The sequence below is a fragment of the Carassius carassius genome, chromosome 1 (genome assembly GCF_963082965.1).
Source record: "Carassius carassius chromosome 1, fCarCar2.1, whole genome shotgun sequence".
NCBI lineage: Eukaryota > Metazoa > Chordata > Actinopteri > Cypriniformes > Cyprinidae > Carassius > Carassius carassius.
The window spans coordinates 49,445,350-49,466,091 of record NC_081755.1 but is presented as its reverse complement, the minus strand read 5'-3'; the positions used below and the strand labels follow the sequence as shown (position 1 = coordinate 49,466,091).

General features: G+C 36.8%; 1 protein-coding gene across 3 annotated transcripts in view; it reads left to right on the top strand.

The window, feature by feature from the left end:
- Nucleotides 1-452: 452 nt before the first annotated feature.
- Nucleotides 453-20,742, top strand: part of LOC132159925 (gastrula zinc finger protein XlCGF57.1-like) — a 486,703-nt gene continuing 466,413 nt past the window's right edge. The window contains exons 1-3 of one of the 3 annotated variants that reach the window (XM_059569770.1): nucleotides 453-995; nucleotides 10,441-11,659; nucleotides 16,676-17,185. In XM_059569770.1, coding sequence (XP_059425753.1) covers nucleotides 677-995; nucleotides 10,441-11,659; nucleotides 16,676-16,742 — 1,605 coding nt within the window. In that variant the 5' untranslated portion in view covers nucleotides 453-676 and the 3' untranslated portion in view covers nucleotides 16,743-17,185. Of the gene's footprint in view, nucleotides 996-10,440; nucleotides 11,660-16,115; nucleotides 16,630-16,675; nucleotides 17,344-20,742 lie in introns of those variants that run through there. The other 2 variants (XM_059569707.1, XM_059569635.1) reach the window with 2 other exon arrangements.

Sequence of the window (20,742 nt, the reverse complement as noted above, 5' to 3'; positions counted from 1 at the left end):
ACTGTTGGAGTATTTTTGAAGCATAATTTTAATGTGCTTCAAGTACATTTAAATTGTATTTCAGCTCATTAGAAATGTATAAGCATTACACTATTAGTATATTATAAAGCTGCTTTTTTCAGTATAAAACACGTTCACACTTAAATATATTATAGACAAATATATTATAGGCTACACAGTAATATATTTATTGTACTGTACATTTAATATCATATCTAGAAAACTTATGCACTTGAAATACGAGCAAGTTTATAGCATTTATATTAATACACACTTACTCAAGTACATTTTAATACATTATACAAGAAGAAGAAAAAAGACTGAAATGCAATAGCAAAGCTATCTTTTCTGTTAAACCTTTATTAGACGCTCTGATTCCCCGTATTATTTTCCTTCTCTCGTCGCTTCTCCAGTCCAGCGGGTGGCGATAAAACACACGTTTGTTTACCAAGCACCAATAAACCTCAGAGGAAGAAGTCTAGTTTCATCACTCTCCGTTTTGTTTTATTGTGGCGCTGTTTAATACAATCTATTAGCTGTTTTATTCTGCAAGTAGACAATACAGTTTTTGAAACTCTTTAATTAATATTCTCATCCTCACAGTCGTGACTACGTTTTTAATCAAGCAGGAATATCTGGAGGAGTATCATCTGAACTGAGATCTGCTTCTGTGAAGATGATGTTTGTTAAAGAGGAGAGTGAAGAGAACACGAGTGAACCAGAAACCTGGAGAATAAAACACGAGGAACCAGAAACCTGGAGAATAAAACACGAGGAACCAGAAACCATAAGAATAAAACTCGAGGAACCAGAAACCTACAGAATAAAACACGATGAGCCAGAAACACTGAGAATAAAACACGATGAGCCAGAAACCTGGAGAATAAAACACGAGGAGCCAGAAACCTGGAGAATAAAACACGAGGAACCAGAAACCTGGAGAATAAAACACGAGGAACCAGAAACTATAAGAATAAAACAGGAGGAACAAGGAGGTGGGTCTTTATTTTCCATTCATCTTTAATGGCTTTTTGTGGTACATTAGGTTTACAAAGTTTTAACCATCTGGGCTCGGATTTCATTGCATTCTTCTGAGATTAATTCTGGGGCAGTTTCTTGGACAGAGTTTAAATTAAAACAGAAGTAGGCTTAATCTAGGATAGTTAAATAAGGTTTTAAAATGACTTTCTGAAACACATATTTAGTACATATTACTAACTCGTATATGAGTCATGGACTAAAATAAACTAGGTTCATTTAAAACTAAGTGTGTTAATCTGAATTAGCATGATAGAGGATGCCTATAAAAGATGGAATGGACAAAGTAAAGCTTAAAATTGAATGTAACTGATAAGCAAATCTAAAGAAAACAATAGCAGTGGAAAAAAGACAAACAACAAAAAACAAACATCCAAAAAATTTTACTGAAGAAGAGAACCTTTTTTTAAAGCAAGCAAAGTAAACTGCACACATCAGGTGTCAAATAAAGTAATAATAAATTGTATTTGTAATGCCCCTTTCTTCCACTCAATGCGCTACAACGGTATAAAACAACATAACCCCATAATAGCAATCACAGCAATAACAACTGTAAGATTATAACTTAACAAGCTTCACTAAATATATATGTTTTGAGTAATTTCTAAAAGCAATCAAAAGACTTGGCATTCCTAATAGGAAAAGGCAAAGAATTCCAAAGCCTGGAAGCAATACAATTGAGAATTACCTCCCAACCATAGTTTTGAGTTTACAACGAGGTTGGTATAGAGTGGGGCTGGAAGATATATTAGAATATTAGTGATAATATCAGAATAATTTTCACGATGATATTTAATATTTCAAATTCAAGCATACTTTCCTGAAAGAACATGCCGAACGTCCAAAAAAGGAACATGTAAGTACGGACTGCTCTACGCGCCTCCACTACGAGAGCTTTCATAAGAGCGGTTGCCAGATAACAAGACTTTAAATTCCAGAATCAGAGCTTCACTGTTATAAGGATACATTTTCTTCCTAGTGTTTGCTTATTCTAAGCAATCTGGCAAATCTGGCACGTGTTTACTCCTCATTGAAGAAGCACCGCAACGATGATTTGAAAACACTACTCTCACATAGCCAGACCTTCAATGGCTTTCTTCTTTCATGAGGGGGTTTGGTGCCACGTTATCTTTGTTTCCAGGTGGAACGTTAAAGAACGCGACCCACACGTCTCGTGGAAATCCTGCAGAATTCAACCAATCTGATGACTACTTTGATACTCCTGAAGTGTTTCAACTGGGAAACTTACCCAGCAACTTGGGCTATGAGCTTCTCCACCCTTCTTCCAGACTCTAGGACCTTGGTTTCCAAGTGAAATACAAAATTTGCTCTCATCTCAATAGAGGCCTTTGGACCACTGGGCAAGAGTCCATATCTTCTTCTTCTCAGCCCAGGTAAGATGCCTCTGATGTTTTCTGTGGTTCAGGAGTGGCTTAACAAGAGGAATATGACAACTTTAGCCCAATTCCTTGACACGTCTGTATGGGTTGCCCCCTGCCTCAGTCCAATCCTTGTGAAGTTTTTCTTCCACACTTTTTCCTTCCACTCAACTTTCTGTTAACATGCTTGGATACAGCACTCTGTGAACAGCCAGCTTCATTGGCAATGAATGTTTGTTGCTTACCCTGCTTGTGAAGGGTGTCAATGATTTTCTTCTGGACAACTGTCAGATCAGCAGTCTTCCCCACGATTGTGTAGCATAGTGAACAAAACTGACCTCCTTTCGAAGGCTCAGAAAACCTTTGCAGGTGTTTTGAGTTGATTAGCTGATTGGCATGTCACCATATTCTAATTTGTTGAGAGTGAATTGGTGGGTTTTCCTTAAATGTGAGCCAAAAGCATCATAGTTGCAAGAACCAAAGTCTTAAACAACTTCAGATTGTGTCCATTGAATTTATTTAATACACAGGTTTCACAATTTGAGTTGAATTACTGAAATAAAAAACTTTACCATGACATTCTAATTTATTTAGATGCCCCTGAATTAGTATGGTGTTGAATTTTCTTAATTTCTCTTCTTTGAACAACACTTTCAAAATTAATTGGATTAGACCATTTTTGTGTAATCCAATTCCAATCCCAATTGCTTCTTTTTCAAGTTAAGTGGTCTCTCTTTCCTATTAATCTCTTATTATAATATTGCTAGAATCCCTTACAATTAATCTACATTTCATGAATGGGCATTACTTGCATGGTCATTAATTTTTAAGCACAATTTCTCCCCTAACCAGTACTTTATTTTGAACAATCAAGATATTTTATATCAGAGAAAATTTTTGTTTTTTAATAACTGGTTTGAGAAAAACATTTTGACTGTTTCCCAGTTAACTCTTATTTTAAGTTATGATGAATCCTTATGTAAATGTAATTTTCCAGTAACTCCCAAATAATTCCGCATTATCATGGAGGGTATTCCTAAAGAAGCTGTTATGATTTTAAGGGACTCCGTTAGATCATCCAGCACTTTATCTATTTTTTAGACCCATTTGGAATCCCAGTAGGAAAACTGCTTTTTGTCACGTAACTATAAGATTAGATCGCTTTTTCAAAAGGAGCTTGTAACAACTCCATATTTGGTGTCTTATCAGAGGAATGTGTTTGATCATATTGATTGGAAAAAAAGTATGGAAATCTCATTCAAATTGTTACACAGATTTTACTCAGCTAAAGTGTTTTTAAAAAGGTTTAAATCAGACATACAAGATGCTCTTTTTGTGGTGACCCTAATTTACTGATATGCATATCTTTTGGGATTTTCCTAACACAGATATTTTGATTTAATTCTCTAATGTTATCCATCACAGTGTGCTCCAGGGTTTCTTTCTGCTTTTTAAGGATGTACTGACTGTATTTTCCGGTACACTAGCTAATTCAGAAGCGCCAGATTGTCCGCTTAAAAGCAGCAGAGAAGAGTTTTTATTATGTCACAGTTGACTGCTTCTGCTCCTTCCAGTCGTGCATATCTGGGATAAAGCAGCTGTGATATGTTTGAAAGTTATGTTTTAATGCTACTAACAACATATTAAAGCATCTTTGGTGTTTCCATGTATTCTACAAAACAAAATCGAGGGGTTACGACTAGGGCTGCACGATATTGGGAAAAAATGACATTGCGATATTTTATTTTTCTGCGATATATATTGCGATATGAAATCTAATCTAAGTTTTTCTTACAAACAAAAATGGGGTGAGCACACTTAGATTGTCATTTTAAATTATTTAAACATCGACACCATCGTGTCAATTGATTAATATGCGCGAGGGAGAGATAGCAAGACAGCACTCATGTTGTTTGAAGACGATGAGCGTGCGGCCGGGGCTCGCTTGCTCGCTCTCTCCCTCTGTCTCTCTCTCTCGCTCTCTCTCTCTCTTTCGCGCGCTCTCACGCTCTCTCTCTCTTTTTCGCGCGCTCTCGCGCTCTCTCTCTTTTTCTCTCTCTCTCTCTCTCTCTCTCTCTCGTGCTCTCTCTCTCTCTGTTAAACTGACAGGACTTAAAAACACATGCATAATGTGTTTGATAAACATGAGAAACTTTCACTCTATGATGGTTAAGCTGTGCATGGTCGCAGGTCCTACAGAGGGCGCAATAGAATAATAAATCTTTGAAGGACTTCCAAATTTACTCTCCGTTTCCTAACAGTTAAAATGACAAATAAATGTATACTCTGAAATGTCCACAAGACGTGTGATTATATAACTGGATGCTAGAAATTGAACAGGAGAACGCATATTCTAAACAGCTTATTGTACAGGTAAGTTAATTTTTGTTCTAATATAATGTGCTGCTGCACTGTAACGCACATATATAGGCTACAGACAGTAGCTCGTATGTCACGTGCAGATCACTCACGCTAGAGCTTTAGCTATCAAATATTTTAGTAATCTAGTATTCTACCAAAAATTCCAGCGATTAGGGCTGGGATAAACGATTATTTTTTAAACGAATTATCTAGCGATAATTTTTTTCGATGCATCGATTAATCTAACGATTAATTTTTCCCAGACCGATTCGATTTCGATTATCTCCCCATTAATTGACTACTAACAATTTATACATGTTGATTTACATATCTGAATGAAAAAAACATGAATTCCTTAACATTGCAATATATGTTTATTGCTCTTAAAATTACAAAATAAAAGACTGACTAAGAATGCATTACTTTGCACTTGTATAGAGATAGCATTCAATAAAACCTTGAAGCCTTGAAAACACATAGCTTACTGAAACAAGCTTACTCAACACATAGGGCCTAGCTTACTGAAAAAAAGTAATTCTTTCAGATGAAAATAACAACAACTTTATTTTAATACTTGTTTAGAGCAATTGAAAGAATACAGTAACCAATGTAAACTTTAGGGCTTTAAGCTAATACACAGTGCTTTTCCAAAAAATAAAAAAAATAAAAATTAACAGTGGGAGCCAGCAGCCTGTCATGTAGAAAAAAAAATCTCTGAATGCTCCTCGTGAAACTTTGGCGTTCCACCCTTTTTCTATCGTGTCTAATGATTTTGGTTAATATGCACGAGAGAGAGAGAGAGAGAGAGAGCAAGACAGCGCTCGTGTAGTTTGAAGACTGTGAGTGCGCGAGCGCGCGTTAAACTTGGGTGTTTCGCCCTTTTTCTATCGTGTTTAATGATTTTGATTAATATGCACGAGGGAGAGAGAGAGCAAGAAGCGCTCGTGTTGTTTAAAGACTGTGAGTGCGCGCGCACAGCCGGGGCTCTCTCTTGTACACGCCCTGTCAGGCGCAGCACAGTCATTCTATTCTACATCACTCACCGATCAAATAAGGCTTTGACAGCCGCCAAAAAAAAAAGATCAATGCAGAAAAACCCCTGGATTGGACGTTGGACAGAATGTTGATCCGGCCATCGCGTATATTCAGCGCACATAAGGTAAACATTTTGCAAACTTTTTTTAGAGAAATGAAAACAGGTCGACAAATCGATGCGCATATTTTACGTCGACGTATTTTTTGCGTCGACGTCATCGATGACCTCGACGCGTTGTCCCAGCCCTACCAGCGATTAATCGAGTAATCGGATAAAATGTTTTTTTGCTTAAAGTGCAATATTAATTATACAAGAGAAAATAAGACTCCTGGGTCTCTTAAAATTAACAATTAAGTTTCCTTTTTTAGAATTTTTTTTTTTTTAAATGCATAGAATGCAATGCATACATCATAAATAAAGATTAAATTATTACCCATTGTTTCTCTGTACTTGTACTGTGAACAATGACAATAAAATTGATGAATTAAGTGCATTTAAGTGCCATTCAGTTGGGGTTTTAAAAAAAAGCATTTTCTGAGATGCACATTATACATTAAACACATAAACATTCATTTAAATTATTTTTTAATTATTGAAAATGAACTTAACTTTTTGGTAAACAAAGGGGATTTACTATTAAAAATAAAACATGGAAGAAATGTTGTGTGATTAACTTTTTTTTTAGGTTTTTTATTTTTTAGTAGTAGACTATGTACATTCTGCTGAACTTTTTGTCTTTAACCAATAGTCTTTTTATTTTGACGGGTTGACGTACCTTTACAGTTCTGTGTATGTGATGTGACGCTAGTTTTACTCCAATCAAATGGTCAAATTCTCATGAAGTGACTCTCAGTACAGTTCTGGAGATGTTGTTCATGTGTTCATGTCTTTATTGATTGACAGGAAAGACGCTGAAATCACCGCGAGCGTCATCCACACTTCCGTGCGTGTGATAAAGGAACTTGCGCTTCTGCTCCATTCATTAACAGAGACACGCAGAACATGCAGGATTCATATTTAAATAGATTGTTCTGGCTTAATATTTACAGATATTAGTCCATATCGTGATTTGATGTAAGTGCAATGACCTATTTTTGAATAATTCATTCAAAATTTGGCAAATTCCGTGCCATTCCACGTTAAACTGTAAATTCCGTTTTTATGACTGGATTCCTGATTCCGTCTGCGTTTTCTGCATCGCGGAAATCATAGGGCCCTAATTGTGTTATGCCAGCTCTATCTTGCAATGGACACACGTCACAACGTTCTCTTTACGTTTGCTCGCGCCCTCAAATCAAAACACTGCTGACTCCTTGCAGTATGCGATTTCGGAAGCAGCGCTTGTGTCTCCTTCAGCTTTGTGGGTGACTTAAACGCGTTGTGTCACATAAAAAAAAACTGTGAGATTTAAATTAAATTAAAAGAGGCTTTGAGGCAGAGGAATTTGCCTCGATAATTTTTTGTAATCGAGTTACTCGAGTTACTCGAGGAATCGTTTCAGCCCTAGCTCATGCACATAATCATTCAGCGCAGAAATGTACTGTCAACAATGTTCTGTGATTTCTGAATAAAATAGCTTAGAAACTGAAAAGTTAAATTTGTAATAACTAGATCCCACAGCGTCACTACTACTAGAGAGACGCTGCTATGTAGAAATAATTCACACACAATTGCTCTCACTAATGCATTCATATAAATGTAATCCTTACTGTGCTACTTTATCTGTATTGGATTTAGAATGAACAGAAATCTGTGAGAAATAAAACAACCCAAAGGCAAAAGAACTGATAAAAATGAGCTGTTCGGTGGTAGGAGCAATTGCCATGTGGGCAGCGCTGTGTCATATGCTATAGATGTGCACAGGTGTTTTTCACAGCTCCAGACTCATTGGTTCATTAATGATGTCATCAGCGACTAGTCGTCTTCAACTTGATTTTCATCACATAAAAGTCGACTTTAAAAAAATCAGAAGTCATTCAACCCCTAGACATCATTGGCAGAGGACACAATGACACTATGGACAAGGTCTGTGTCACTAGTTAAAATTGCTTATTTCTCTGGATTTAAACATTCTTCAAAGTTCACGTTCAGAAGTCGGCAAAATATATGACACTGTTCTTGTGGTTTTTGGATCTAAAAAAAAAAAAAAATCTTAAATATTGTGCCACACTCGCCAAAAAAGCAACCTGCAACAGTGTTGCGAGACTCGCCAAGTTTTTGTGGCTCGCATGGCAGTAAATAATATGTTGATATGATCATGCAGTCAATACAGATATTTCATAAAAACATTAAAAACAAGCAGGGCTATAACATAACCCATTATAAAACCTAACACCAGGTCTACACCGGAAAAGAGAGTGGCGCAGTCTAACAAAAGACAACAGAACCCAGTAATGTTGTCTACACTGGATGCGGCGTGATGTGACACGATCCCCATCAGTAAACTGATGCCTCGGACTATTTATGACAAAATTTTCTGACACTACGTTCAGATGATTTGCAACTGTAGTGTGGTGTCATCAAGTTTAGACAGACTTTTAGCACAGCGGGGCACGGCACGACAACTCTAGCATCCAGCGTTGACACAGTTAAACAATATTTGCTCTATTACAAATAATTTTTATATTTAAATGAATAACCAGCCTAAACTGTTAAACATCTGCATTGCAAGATGGAAATATAGACTAGAAATAAATATTTACACTTGCTCTGTCCTACCGCCGTGACACTGGCTCACTGTGAAGTTGGCAGTATTATTTTAACAGCTCTTAACGCCGAGTGTGCACTTGGATGGTTAGATTAGACTAAAGGTCTTTCCAGCATTAAGGTTATACTGCTTTTTTTTTAAATAAATCATCTTGTCTCAGGTATACATTTGACTGCTAAATAATAAATGATGATATTAAAACTTGTTTTTAACAATTTATTTGTCATCTTAATATTGATTTTATGTATGGGGGAAAAATCTTCCAGAATTTCTTTTGTAGGCCATATCGCCCAGGCCTAGTTTCTCCAAATATGGCTGATTGGCTTCAAGTCTCAGCTCTGGCTGAGCCACTCAAGGATGTTCATAGAGTCATCCCTAAGCCACTGCTGCATTGACTTGGCTGTTTGCGTAGGATGATTGTCATAGTGGAAGGTGAACTTTCGGCCCAGTCTGAGGTTCGGAGCGCTCTGAACCAGGATCTAATTAATGATATCTCTGTATTTAGCAGCATTCAGCTTTCCGTTTGCTCTGATCACTTCCCCAGTCCCTGTTGCTGAAAAACACCCCACTGCATGATGCTGCTGCCACCATGCTTCAGTGTTGGGGATGGTATTATGCTGATGATAATTGCTTGATTTCCCTCAGACATGAATGAGGAATTGAGGACCAGAGAATCTTTTATTTCATAGTCTTGAGAGTCTTTTTATATAAATTTCAATCAGGGATTCATGTATCTTTACTGAGGAGAAGCTTGAGTTTGGCCACTTTATCATCAAGCCCAGATTGGTGGAGTGTCGCAGTGATATCTGTCCTTCTGTAAATTTCTCCCATATCCATATAAGATCATGGAGCTCAACCAGAGTGACCATCAGTGTCTTGATCACCTCTCTAAGCAAGACAGTTTGGCCAGGAGGCTAGACCTAGGAAAGGTCCTGATTGTTTCAAACTTCATTCATTAAGGATTATGGAGGCCAAATGCTCCTGCATGTGAACCTTCAACACAGCAGATTGTTTTTTGTTGTTTTTGTTTTTTTGTAGTCTTCCCCAGACGTGTCTCAACACAATCCTGTCTCTCAGCTCTGCAGGCCATTCCTTTGACCTCATGGATTAGTTTTTGCTCTGACATTCATTTCAGCTGTTCAACTTAATTTTAAAAAAAATTAAGGGGTATGGAAATAGGGCTGGGCGATATATCTAACGATATAATCATGCGCATCTAGTCAGTAAATCTGGTTCCGTGATTACAACTAAATCACCATTACTTGCTTTCAAATGGAGCAGCATTTAATAGACAGAGCCATAGATCACTGACAAGCTACGCAATATCACATTCATATTCCATATTCTTCAAAGGCGATAATGAACGCGATATTGCGAACGCCATTATAAAACTAGAAGTATGAAGTATAAGAGACTTATGTAATTGGAAATAAGGCAAAAGCAAACAATTCAATCAAACGTATGCTACAAAGTCAGTGCTGTACTACGATTAAGTTAAATAAATATATATGCATAAATAAAAAGGGGTAGAGCAAGAACATATCCGCTGCAGTTTTAGGTTTAGTATGATGTAACAGAAAAAAATCTTAAGAGTGAATGAATAATATAGATGGAGCAGCAAATAATAATGTACAATTATTTTTTAAACAAAATGTATGTTAGATAATTGTGTAGTTGATCAAACATATTTAATAGTTCTCCCTACAGAAACGTGATTTGTGTCTGATGTTTTAAAAATTACATTTTGAAGATCAATGTACCTCATCAGGTAAAATGTATAAAATTGCATTAAAAGGAGAAATATTGATTGTCTGTTACACTAGAGTTGAATTTTATACACTTTCACATTCTGTTTTTGTCTGTTTGTTTGGTTGTTTTTCAAGTTACTGACAATTGAAATGTTTTTGCTTTTATTTTAGTGTTTATTGAAGAAAGTGAGGCAAATGAAGAATTGAGTGAAGATGAGGAGAATCATCATGTCAGAACTGAAGAAAAACCTTTGAGTTGCTCTCAAACCAAACAAAAAGTTTTACAGAATAGAGCCAAGAAATCTTTCACTTGTCCTCAATGTGGAAAGAGTTTTATAAGAAAAAATAGTCTTGTGCTTCACATGAGAGTTCACACTGGAGAGAAACCGTTCACGTGTGATCAGTGCGGGAAGAGTTTCACACAATCATCAAGCCTTAAGTATCACATGAACAACCACACTGGAGAGAAACCACACAACTGTTCACACTGTGACAAGAGATTCAGTCGGTCAGGAGACCTAAAAACACATGAGAGGATCCACACTGGAGAGAAACCGTACACATGTGATCAGTGTGGGAAGAGTTTCACACGATCATTAAGCCTTAAGAAACACATGAACATCCACAGTGGAGAGAAACCTTATAAGTGTTCACACTGTGACAAGAGATTCAGTCAGTCAGGATACCTGAAAGCACACGAGAGGACCCACACTGAAGAGAAACCGTACACATGTGATCAATGCGGGAAGAATTTTGTACGGAAAGGAATCCTTATGACACATATGAAATTTCATTCAGAAGAGAAACTGTACACATGTAATCAATGTGGAAAGTGTTTGACAAGCGAAAGAAATCTTGAGCGTCACATTATTGTTCATACTGGAGAGAAACTGTACACTTGTGATCAATGTGGGAAGAGTTTCACACAATCATCACGCCTTAAGAGACACATGAATATCCACACTGGAGAGAAACTGTACTCATGTGATCAGTGCGGCAAAAAATTTTTGAGGGCTTCAGATCTGAAGAAGCACCTGAGTGTTCATACAAAGGAGAAGCCACATTCATGTTATTGTTGTGGAAAGAACTTTTCACGTATTTCAACTTTGAAAGTACATCAGAAAACACACACTGGTGTGAGAGAGTTCATGTGCTTTGTGTGTGAAAAGACTTTCATTTCAGCAAACTGTTTAAAATTGCACCAGAGGATTCACACTGGAGAGAAACCTTATAAGTGTTCACATTGTGACAAGAGATTCAGTGTGTCATCAAGTCTGAAAACACACGAGAGGGTCCACACTGGAGAGAAACCGTATCACTGCACTACATGTGGGAAATGTTTCAAACATTCATCTGCTCTACACAGTCATACAAAAACCTATCACAGTAAGTATTCAAGATTCAGCTGAGATCAAATGTTATTGTACTGCATGTGTGACTAAAAGGGACTGATAGACGATATGAGAGCTGACATTATCAAGTATGTCATCGACTGCAACAAACAAAAAGGTGTCCAAAAGCATTCACTGCGCAATTTAGCCTATTAAAATGCAGTTAGAATACCCTTATGCTGTGTTCACACCAAACGCGAATAGAGCGTCAAATTCACATCTAGTTTGCCACTTTTGAATGCATTTGCGCGTCTAGAGCATAATAGACGCGCGTAGAAAGCAAAAGTTTGATTGTTCGCCTCCGAGGAGAAATCCGCTTCTTGTAGGAGGGGCAAGTGCTAGAGGTTGTCTGTTTGCAAGATGGCTGATGTTGATCGAGCACTCGGGTCTCTTCCACTTTTTTCTGCACACTTCCCCTGAATAAACATATTATCATGTTAGCAAAAAGTAGCTGTAGGCTATATTAGGGGGAAAATAGTAGTTAAAAATGATGGGAAGGCCGCGGGTCTATAAACGTGTACGTGACTCAAAAGTTAAATGTGTATTTACAACACACTCTTCCAAGCGAGGTCCTGTTTATTCCTGAAATATGAACTTGTGTATGATACTCGTGTCATATAGCTCCGGCTGACTGCTCACTGACAACATCAGTCATTCCACCATGATGAATGAGTGATTCCTAAGCAGGCTCCTGATTGGTTAACGCGGCGCAAATTGACGGCAAAGTTAAAATTTCTCAACTCGGGCATCAGATGCGAATTCGCGTCAAACACATAAATGCACAAGAGCACCATTCGCACGTATCGTGCCAGACGCTCAATTTGCGTCATTCGCATGTGAGGCAAATTCGCGTCTAACGCAGTGCGCTAAACGCCTCACGCGTGACCTCAAGACGCACGTAAACGCGTCTTTAGATTGACTTAACATTGAAATCATTCAAGCCAGATGCTCTATTCGCGTTTGGTGTGAACGCAGCATTATAGTTCCAACAATTAAAGAAAAAAAATACCCATGTATGTGATCAGTTAATCGTTACACCCCTATTTACAATGCATAGGAACAGTGTTTTGTTACTTGAATAAATCAGTTTTTGAAAGAATTGAGTGAGCCAGTGATTCAGTGGTCCTTTCAGTTGGACTCACTTGTTTTTGGGAAGTAGTGGCCTAATAGTTAGGGAGTCGGACATGTAACCCAAAGGTTGCTGGTTCAAGTCTCATACAGGCAGGGATTGTAGGTGGGGGAGTGAATGTATAGTGGTCTTTCCTTGCTAACCCACTGCTAACTAAGCTGCTAATTCACTTGCTAACTAAGCTGCTCTTACACTACACAACAACTTCTCACGCAGTGAAAAACACATCACAGAGCGAAGAGGAAACTGACAACGTGCTGACAGACAAAAACAGACCAGGTTATGAAATAAGGTCTCAGGACTCTTAGCTTTCAAATTTTGTCAATTTTAATGAAATTTAAACAATACCAGTTTGTGGCTCTTTAATGTTGTCCTCGAACGCCTAAGAACGCCTCAGTTCAGTTCCCGGTCAGGGCGAAGTTCACAGCATTTTGTCCCCAAAATGATAAGAACACACATTATTTTAACGTATTATTTTATTATTTAACATTATTATTTTTACTTAAGCACTGCAAGCCAGGCATGCATACAGAGCCGAACATGGAATAATTCTGAAAAACAATTCTAGTACACAAAACAAGTACTTTAAATTAATTCCTTTGAATATTGCTGTTACTTTGTCAGCCAACAACAGCACAGCTTAATCCTCCACACACGTTTTTATATTTAGTTATATTGAAAACTAGACTGTTTTACTTAACCTCGAAGCGTCCTAGGTTCACATTCAGATGAATCCTGTCTGAGTTATATTAAAAATTGTTCTGGCTATTCCAAGCGTGTTGTAGTTGAACAGTCCACAAGTCGTAATATAAAGTGCACACATCCATAATAAAAAGTACAACAGATAGTTTAGGGAGATGAATAAAGGCCGCTTGCAGTGAATCTATGTGTTTTTGTAAGAAAAATATCCATATATCCATAATTCAAATATAATAAACACTTTTCTCTCACTTCCGGTATCAGATGCGGAAACCGTTCTGGCAGATGATGTAACATGTTGTCATTGTCAGGGTTTTGCCCTAACACACTGTGGAAGTCGTGGCCTAATGGTTAGAGAGTTGGACTCGTAATCCAAAAGGTTGCAAGTTCGAGTCTTGGGCTGGAAGGAATTGTAGGTTGGGGGAGTGAATATGCAGTGCTCTCTCCACCTTCAATACCATGACTGAGGTGCCCTTCAGTACCAGACCCCCAACTGCCCCCAAAGTGTGTTTGCTTAACTTCCGTTATCATATGTGGAACCATTCTGGCAGATGATGCAGCACGCGCACCTCTGAGGTATTCTAGTCTCGCAAGTTTATTTATAGGAACAAAGGAAGCAAAGTTTACTTATTTTAGCAGAGGAAAACCAGACTCCTCTTGGTTTATATTGAAATCCCCTGACATGTTGTTTTTTTTTTTTTTTTGCAAATCCTTGGTTTGTACTTCTAATTTGTGACCAGCGTTTGGTTTTGTTCTTTCATCCTAAGTGACTTACAAATGAGAACAATAGAAACAACCCTTGCTTCTGCATTCTGGATAAATTGCAGAGGCTTGATAGTACATGAATTTGGTAAGACTGCTTTTAGTTCTGCTGCTCCTTGGTGTTGGAATTTGCTCCAAAAAGTTTTGAAGCTTTGTTTTTATTCCACTTGAACATTTTAAACAATAACTTAAATGTTCCAAATTTGAACAATGCAATGTTTTTAATTACCCTATTATTTCATTTTAAATTATTTAACATGTATTCTAAATCCGTTTTGTTTGTTGAGTCCATTTTTGTGATTCTGTGTAACTTGTGTAATTGTTGCCCCAGGGCTCTCTTGTAAAAGAGATTTGAACATCTCAATGGGACATTAACTGGTAAAATAAAGGGTAAATAAAATCTGCAAATCTGCAGGACCGGGTCGTTGTGAAATATGGTCTGTGAAGCTTAACTGATGATCGATCACTGATCGATCGATCTCCTAGGTTTCCAGATTGGTTGCTGTCCAGGAGGTTGTTCTATTCAAGAAACAGAGAGTTAGTAAAAAAAAAAAAACTCCCTCAAGTGTCTTTGTATTGAATGGAAGAAGGGTTACCAGTGGATTTAGAGATTGTTTCTTAAGCAGTGGGCTTACCCGAGCCTGCTTAAATGCTGAGGGAACTGTACCAGAGTGAAGAGAGATGTTGATAATGTAAGTGAAGGTAGGAATGAAGAAGAAATGGCTTGAAGGAGGTAAGGTGGGATAGGATCAAGTGGAAGTAGTAGGATGATTGGAAAGGATACGTTTGGAAACGTCCATCTCTGAGAGTGGAGAGAAGGAGACAGACTGTGTATTAGTTATGAAGTTATGATCAGTCTGCGGTGTGGAGAATTGGTCACTGATGGTTCTGGTCTTATTTGTGAAGAAAACTTAAAAGTCATCAGCTGTAAGAGTCAATGGAGGAGGAGATAGAGGCGGACAAAGAAGAGAAGAGAAAGTTTTGAAAAGTGTGCTGCATTTGCCTGGGGACCAGTTGGGGGTTCAGTGCCTTGCACAAGGGCATCTCAGTCATGGTATTGAAGGTGGAGAAAGCGCTGTACATTCACTCCCCCAACCTACAATTCCTACCGGAGCAAGGCTCAAACTCACAACCTTTTGGATTACAAGTCTGAATCCCTAACCATTAGTCCATGACTTCCCCAGAGAGTTAGGGCGAAACCCTGAGAATGCAAACATGTTACGTCATCCACCAGAACGGCTTCCGCGTATGACATACTGAAAAGAAAAGTGTTTATTATATTTGAAATATGGATATTTTTCTTACAAAAACACATGTATTCGCTACAGGCGACCTTTATTCACCCCCCAGAATCATCTGCGGCACGTTTTATTATGGATGCATGCACTTTATTTGACAGATTCTGGACTCTTCAACTACAACATCTGCTGACTGCAATGACAGAGCTTGGAATAGCCAGAACAACCGAATTCATCTGAAAGAAGAAAGTCATATACACCTGGCTAATTTAAATTTTTGGGTGAACTAACCCTTTAATAGTTCTCCCTATATAAACATGGGGTTTGGCTGTACAATATTAAATAAATAATTTGAAAAAAATTTGACACAGTCGTCTACTTTCCACTGCTGGACTCAAGACAAAAAAATTAAAAAGTTTGCCGGTGCAACCACCACGTTACACAACTCATAAAAGCAGCCATTTCTATCAGTATGTATAGCAATAATCTGAATAATCAGTCCCAAATCGTCTCGAATATCTTGTGGTGTGTACCCCGCGCTGTTACTTCAGGGTTCACTTCTATTTTCACATTTATCAGCTTTTTACGAGATACTGAAAATGAACCATTTTTTTCTTTTTATTTCAGAGTTGATTGAAGAAACAGAGGAGAATAAGGAATCAAGTGAAGTTGAGGAGAAAAATCAAGTCAAAACTGGAGAAGTGCAGAGTACCAAACAAAATTACCAAACAGTAAATATTTAAAGAAAAGAAGAGCCAAGAAATATTTCACCTGCACTGTGTGGAAAGAGTTTCACATGTAAAACAATGTCTTGTCAATGTCTTGAGCACCATATGAGAGTTCGTAATGGAGAGAAACTGTGATCAGTGTGGGAAGTTTCACACAATCATCACGTTGTAAGAAACAGATGAACATCCACACTGGAGAGAAACTGTATGCATGTGATAAATGTGGTCAAATGTTTTTGTGGGCTTCAGTTCAGAAGAAACACCTGAAAGCTCAATCAAAGAGAAGCCACATTCATGTAATTTGTGTGGCAACAGTTTTTTTTTGTGTCCACAAAATTTGAAAGTACATCAGAAAATACATACTGTACTGCTGTGAGAGAGTAAATGCTTTGAGTGTGAAAAGACTTACTTAAGTGAACCGTATCACTGCGCTGCATGTGCAAAATCATGCCCAATAAGGCCCCTTACACACAGAGATACATTTAGCTGTATTCATCCAGATGGATCCAGCGTTTTGGGAGCCTGAAACCACTTTTTTTTTTTTTTACCAGGGTGGATAAATCTAAAAACAACATCCTTGCTTTTTCGTGTGTACAGTCAGTCTGTTTTGTGAAACAATGTTATCATCACTTCACATCTTTACCCATGTCAGACGCAGCTATGTCATGGAATAATGAAAACTATAACAATGCAGACTACATGCTTGTGTTCGTGCTGCAGAAAACTATTAGCTTTACTAACTTAATTAGATTTTCTTGTTGTGTTGGGTTTGTATACAGCGTGCAAGGTTTATGCACATGCTCCACATCTTCTATTATTTTAGTGCATCTCTGTGGCAGGATTATACTTGTATACTGTATTCTTATGAGTTTCATTTAATATATGTTCATTTGTCTTGAAATGCATATTATGTGTCACTTGTAGTTTGCTTAAATTTCCTTGAAGGGAAGTAGAAGCTTTTTACCCACTGTTCTTGTTCAGTAAGAATGCTAACTGTTCTGGTTTTGGTGCTGGGGAAATTAAGGAAAATCACTTACAATTTATTATTGGTACATAAATATATTAATATTAACTGTATCTTGCCAACTGTTTCTACATGTGATAATATCCAGATATCTGTCTTTAATTCGTTTTAGTTTTTGCAATCGAGAAGCAAAATCTGCTTTACTTTAGGGCTGTGTGATTCATCTCATTTAATTTTCGATTTTTTACTTCAGAGGATTATGAAAACAGTTGTTTGAGTTAAAGCGATAAATTAGAGACAATTTCCAAATACATGTGTTTCAGGGTATACGTGCGATCAGCCACCCACTAACCCAACAGATGGGTTACACAAAAACTACCCAACACTGATAAAAAAGTGAAAATAAGATAAGTGTAGTTATCATAAAATCAGACTATATTTAGATTCACATAGACATATTATGCTGCTGTAGTTGTAGTAGTTGATGAAGTCGAATAGTGTTTTTGTTTTGCTGATGTTTTATCCATTCAATGCATATTGTGAGAAAATATGACAATATTATATAGTATTGCCTTTCCATAGAGCAGTTTTACTTTTAGCATACATCCTGACTCATATAATCAGTTTTCTAGCAGCAAATACTCAGAATAAAGTGAGATGATCTGCTGAATGTCTTGTTGAATGAGTGTTGATGGTCTGAGGCTCATCAATATTAACAGAGTTGCTGAAAAGACTCTTTATTTAATGTGAATAGTTCCTGTTTTCACCTCATTTACCATAAGATCTCCTGTAAATTGCCACTTCTCATTTCATTGGTGTCAACAGACTGAGGCCATTTGGTAAAAAAACGGGATATATATTTATTTGTTTAGGCTTTCAACTGGTTTGCTACCACTCTTTATATTTGGAAGAATTTATGTTTGTAGAACCACATCATTAGTGAAGCTCCTCCTACAACAACCAAATCATCAGTGAAGCTCCACCTACAGTAATTCACCAGTAAATGCTGGAATTCTCCCATCAGCTCACAAGTGTAGAGGAACATCAAACCATCTGGAAGACCTGAACTCTTTAAAGAATTATTATTAAAGAATACAACACAGATGAAAATAGACATAGGTTGCGTATGCTCTCCTTTTTTGTTTACTCTTTATACAAGTGACTGTCTTAGTATAAATAAGAGTAATTATATTATCAAATACTCTGACGACACAGTGATATTGAGTCTCTTAGACAAAGATCATGATATATTAGCGTATCAGTCTGAAATTGAGAATTTTGTGCGGTGGTGTAATGTAAATCATCTTATCGTAAATGTATCAAAAATGAAGGAAATGATAACAGACCCAAAAAGATCAGGTGATTATAGCCCAGTAATCATCTATGATAACATCATTGAGCAGGTGGATACCTATAAGTATCTAGGTGTGGTCATTGATCGTTCATTTACTTGGAAAGCCCACATTGATTACATTTGTTCAAAATTTCAACAACGCTTATATTTTTTGAGACGACTTAGGCTGTTTGGTGTAAATCAGAGAATTATGCAATTATTCTATTACGCTGTCTTAGGTAGTCTTTTGAATTATGGGATGCAAACTTGGTATGGCAATCTTTCGGTCCAATTAAAATCACAGCTTGCTCGTCTTGTAAAAATTGCAATGAAAGTTATGGGTGTAAGAGAGTACTCATCACTTCAATCAATTTACAAATCGTTGATTTTTAAAAATGCACAGACAATAGTGAGTGATTCAAGCCATGTTTTATTCCCAATGTATCTGCTTCTGCGATCAGGGAGACGGTATAGAGTCCCATTGTGTAAGAGCAACCGTTACAACAAGTCATTTATTCCTGTATCAATTAATATGTTAAATAGCAAGATGTAGTAATGTAGTCATGTTGAAATGTCGTGTAAATTCATTATTGAATCCTTTTTTAATAAGCCTATTATGGAAAGAGGGACCGTAGTGTAAATTCATTATTGGATCCATTTATTTATAATTTTTTAATTTGCCTATATTATGGAAAGAGGAACCGTAGTGTAAATTCATTATTGGATCCATTTTCAATTTGCCTATATGGTGGGAAGAGGGACCGTAGTGTAAATTCATTATCGGATCCATTTTTTATTTTTATCGCCTATATGGTGGAAAGAGGTGACTGTTGCTGCTGTTAATATTTTAGCTTTTTATTGGTTGTGTGTGTATATGTGTATGTATGTATATGTTGTGAATCAAAGCAGCTTGAGTCCAAGACAAATTTCCTTAAAAAGGACAATAAAGTATACAAACAATCAAACATATTTTACACCGTTTAAGTAGCATTTTACAGGCTCTTTTCTGTGTTGTTTCCTGGGTTCAGCACTACTTGTGTTTTCAGGTGTTCTTTATGTTCATTTGTTTGTCATATAAAGTGAAAACTCAAAAGGTTTTCTATCCTGTCTTAAATGGCTCACTTCAGGTGCACTTTCGGTCTTTAAGACTTCACAACGGCCGCCGTGTATGTGTCCACCTAACTCATGTATATATTCCTGCTTTATCAGTATATGTATTGTTCATTTGTGACACTATACAGTATATCCTGTACTCACTGATTATTGCATTCTGGTTAGATGCTAACTGCCTTTTGTTGCCTCATACCTTACATGTGCAATGAAAATAAAGTTTAATCTAATCTAATCTAATCTAATGAACATCCAGTGTTGGGAAGGTTACTTTGGAAATGTAATAGGTTACAGATTACAAGTTACCCTGTTTAAAATGTAATAGTAGTGTAACTTTTTCAATTACTTTATTAAAGTAATGTAACATTACTTTTGAGTACTTTTTGATTACTTTTCTAAATTTGTGAAAATTAAAGAATAATAAATAAAAGCATATACATCAACTTAAATACAGTTATCTAATAAGCATGTGACGTATTCTGTGTAATAAACTCCTGAAACATTGGTGTTTTTTGAAACTGCTGTCTCTGTATATGATGATAGTTTTCTCAAAATAAGTAAAATGCACATGAAGTGACACAGAGCAGTTCTAGAAATTATGTTTATGTGCTCGTGTACTCCTATATTGAGGCGGCAGAGGTTGAAAACACTGCAAGCTTCAGTAGGCCTATGTGTAGTAAATGAAACCATGTCTTTGCCATTAATTTACAGGAGGGGCGGACTGGGAAAAAATTCAGACTGGAAAATTCAAACTCATACAAACAAATTCATGGACAAATCTATTTTTTGTATGGACCTGACATAAAAAAGGTTTAAATCTTTAATTTGGGGACATGCAAAATAATTAAAAGTTCTCTCCTGAACTGCACCTTCACTTCCATTTTTCTCTTCAGTCTTTTTTATTTTGCCCTGTTTTCCATCTCTCTCATGACTTTAATACTCAAGATTGAACAAAACTATACTTTACAATACAATACTCTACAATACTACAATATCTTTATAGAAAAATCCTAATACTGTACACGAGTCATGTTTTCCCTTACAAAAAATTACCATGCTTTTATTAGCCTATATAAAAGTAAAATAACCTTGTTTTGTTTTTGTTTTTTGCAAATGGAT